The 3,136-nt window shown below is 63.7% G+C and overlaps 1 protein-coding gene across 3 annotated transcripts in view; it reads right to left on the reverse strand.

Annotated features, from left to right (window-relative positions):
* The window catches only part of MYO1C (myosin IC), a 29,217-nt gene extending 27,967 nt beyond the window's left edge, over positions 1–1,250 (reverse strand). Inside the window, exon 1 of one of the 3 annotated variants that reach the window (XM_016931125.4) lies at positions 977–1,250. In XM_016931125.4, coding sequence (XP_016786614.1) covers positions 977–1,051 — 75 coding nt within the window. In that variant the 5' untranslated portion in view covers positions 1,052–1,250. Of the gene's footprint in view, positions 1–158; positions 274–976 lie in introns of those variants that run through there. The other 2 variants (XM_016931128.3, XM_063798160.1) reach the window with 2 other exon arrangements.
* Between the last annotated feature and the right edge of the window lie 1,886 nt (positions 1,251–3,136).

Genomic DNA, 3,136 nt, shown 5'->3' on the forward strand with positions numbered 1-3,136 from the left:
CGGGTCGTGGGACCCCCCGCACGGGTCCACCCGGCCGTTCTTCGGCCCCAGCGATCCCCGCCCGTGACCCCTGCTTCGTGCACGGCAGCTCCCGGCCCGGCCGCCCGCTCCCCACACCCGCCCCCCGCGGCCGCCGTCCCCGCGCCCCGAGTACCCACCGGCTTGGCTCTTCCGGCGCGGGCGGGGCCGGGCTGGGCGGCGTGGCGGGCTCGGGGATCCGCGACCCGGGCGCACTCTCCCCGCCCAGGGCCCGCCGGGGGCCGGGCCGCAGCCTGTCGTCATCCCGGGCAGGGCCGCGCACCCTCCGGCCCCGCCCCGCCTCAGCCCCGGCCGCATCCGCGAAGCCTCGGTGCGTGCGGCCCCCGCCTCGGCCCGTTCCCGGGGCAGGCGCGTCCGGCCACAGCGAACACGCGCGCGCCCCTCCGGCCGAAGACCCGGCTCCCCGCCGCGGTGCTGCGGGCGTGGGGGCGCCCGACTTTCTCCCTCCGGGCCCTTTGCATCTCCAGCCCCTTCCTGCGGGCCGGGCCAGGGCCGCGCTCCCCCGTTTGTACCCACCCATGTCCCTTCACCCACCTCCCACACCGTCCTTCTGTTCTGAGTCTTGGGCGGTCCCAGCCCTGCGGACTGGAGAGGAGCGGGGCGTTGACTGAGCCTGGAGCTTCCATGCCCTCGTCCTTCGACCTCACAGCAGCCGGCACTTGCCTTTTGTGCCCAGTATTCACACTTCTGCCCACTGAGGTTCAGGAAGCTGGGGAAGAGTCAAGCCCAGACCTCCACTTCCAAAAATCCTGCTGCTAGTGGCCCTTCCATCCTTACTCTTCCACTCACCCCGTCTTGTTCAGTCTGTTCTGGCCCCGCCAAGGATCGGAACCCCTCCCCGCTGCTCAGCTCTTGCCCGAGGGCTCGCCTGAGAGGGGCTGCCCGGCCTTGGGGAGACACTCCCACCCTCCTCCCAGCCCAGAGCATCCCAGCTTACAAGCTTGCAGGGCCTGTGGGGATGAACCACGCGGATGATCTCCCCAGTGGGTACCAGCTCCACTTGCAGCGCCATTCCGCCCTGCGGAGAGCCAGCGGCCTGGGCACTGCGGCCTGTGAGCAAGAGCTGCCTGCCCACTGGCGGGCTCCGACCACTCCGGGACCAGGAACCTATGGTCTAACGCCGAGATGGCCACTTGGTTCTGCTTCAACTGCAGCCCCAGGGGATGTGGCTGGTCCAGCTCCTCAGGACACGGCTGGAGCCGTCCAGGTCTGACTGGGAGGCCTCTTGGCCCGGATGGTTGGAGCAGGAAGAGGAGGGGCTGGGGATGGAGGAAATGCCTGTTGTCCCAGGTAACCAGAAGAGCCGATGCAGCCACCCATGGGGGACCCTGGGCTCCAGGTCAAAGGCTAGGACGCCTTTCCCCTTCCCCCCATCCCCACGGCAGCTCTATGGCTGGGCCCCTCCTCCTGCCCACTCTCTGGTACCAGCTAGAGAGCACGGGGCCCACTCCCCAAACCAGACGGCATGCCCTCCCCTAGGCCAAGAGCACCCATCAGTAGGCACTGGCTTTCCTGCACATCCCCTCAACGGGGCTGCCCCCCACAGCAGGTGAGCCCCCACCATGAGTTTGAGAGACCAGGGCTGCCGGGGCCTGGTCATGCGGGGCCCGGACAGGGGGCTGTCCCGCTGTGAGGAAGCTCTTGGCTTACCCTCCTCTGAGCCTCAGAGCTTGTGAGGTTAGTTCCTGGGTTCGCTGGGTGTGGGCAACCTCTAGCCCTGTTCATCCCTTGCGTTTCAACAGTACCCCCAGGTGACCCCCACCCCTGATGTTCCTGCTTTTCTATTTTTATTGTTGCTAAATCACAGCTGACACTTTCCTGGCCTGAGACCGAGCCCTCCAGTCTCCAGCCATTCCTTATAGGAAGTAAGAACAGGGAAGTGGATAGGGGAAACAGACCTTTCCAGAGGGAGAGGCTGGCATAGGAAGGGCTGAGTCCCGTGGGTGTGTGCTGGCACCGACAGCCCCATAGGCAGGGGCCTTCCCCCCCGGCACCCTTCTCTCTCCCCACAGCTTCCCCCGCCCCGGAAAAGCTAGCAAGCCTTCCTTCCTTCCTCCGGGAAGCACATCTATCCAGAGCAGGATCATCCCCGGCGGCCACACAATGGCCCTTATCAGCCGTGGAGCCAGGCGTAGACCCAGTGCACACCAGGTCTCACTTATTTCCTGTTTCCACCCAGCGGGTCGGGGTGGACCCAGAACGGCCATATCCTGACTGGGGCCCAGAGGACGGAGAGCACCCCCCATTCCCCTTTCCGCCTCTCAATCACTGCTGGGCTCACCCCTCCCACACAGGAGGCTGGGTGTGTGGCGACCTCAGTTCACCACGGGGGAGGTGAGCATGCGGGGGGGACCCCTGGGGTCAAGCCCCGGGGCCGCATTAATCAGAACGGGGAGGCGGGTCTAGTGCGATACATTTTCTGCAATTGTTCTCTCACAATAATCTTGAGAATAGGGACATCATCTGTATTTTACAGACTACTGAGACCGCTCTGCGGGTGGGTTCAGACCCCATTCCTGTTTCTGGTCCTGTGGGAAACCACAGGTGCCTGGAACTTTGAAGAGACTGTACCACTTCTCTGAGCCTTGGCTTTCCCATCTGCCCAATGAAGGGTGCCATGCAGTAACCCTCGCGATGGCTGTGCATGTGAGAAGGAACAGGTGGGCAAGTGAGGGCTTTGGAGGTCCCTAGGTATATGTGTTGGGGGCAGGGATATGTTACCATGGGGGAAAACTCAGCAAGATGGGGCTGAGGAGAAGTGGGGCAGAAAGAGAAGATGGTGGCATTCGGGACTGATTAACGCAGGCAGAAGGCTCAACACCAGGGTATGCAGAGCAGCGGGTCAGGAGGGATGAACAAGAGCTCATTTGACTTAACAGAGTACATTAAGCGGCCACCGGCATAGATGGCATGCTCCACCTGGTTAGGGCCCCAGAGGCTCACCATTCTAGAACCTCATCCTAGCCCCAATCCTGGCCACTTCTGCAAATCTCAGACACAGAAGTCTAGTTGGGATCTACAGGGTCCCTGTTCCTGGAATCTACAGCTAGTCCCAGGCCCATCACCGTACCCCCACCCCCCAATCATCAGTCACACG

This window comes from Pan troglodytes, chromosome 19, assembly GCF_028858775.2.
Source record: "Pan troglodytes isolate AG18354 chromosome 19, NHGRI_mPanTro3-v2.0_pri, whole genome shotgun sequence".
NCBI classification, from domain to species: Eukaryota; Metazoa; Chordata; class Mammalia; order Primates; family Hominidae; genus Pan; species Pan troglodytes.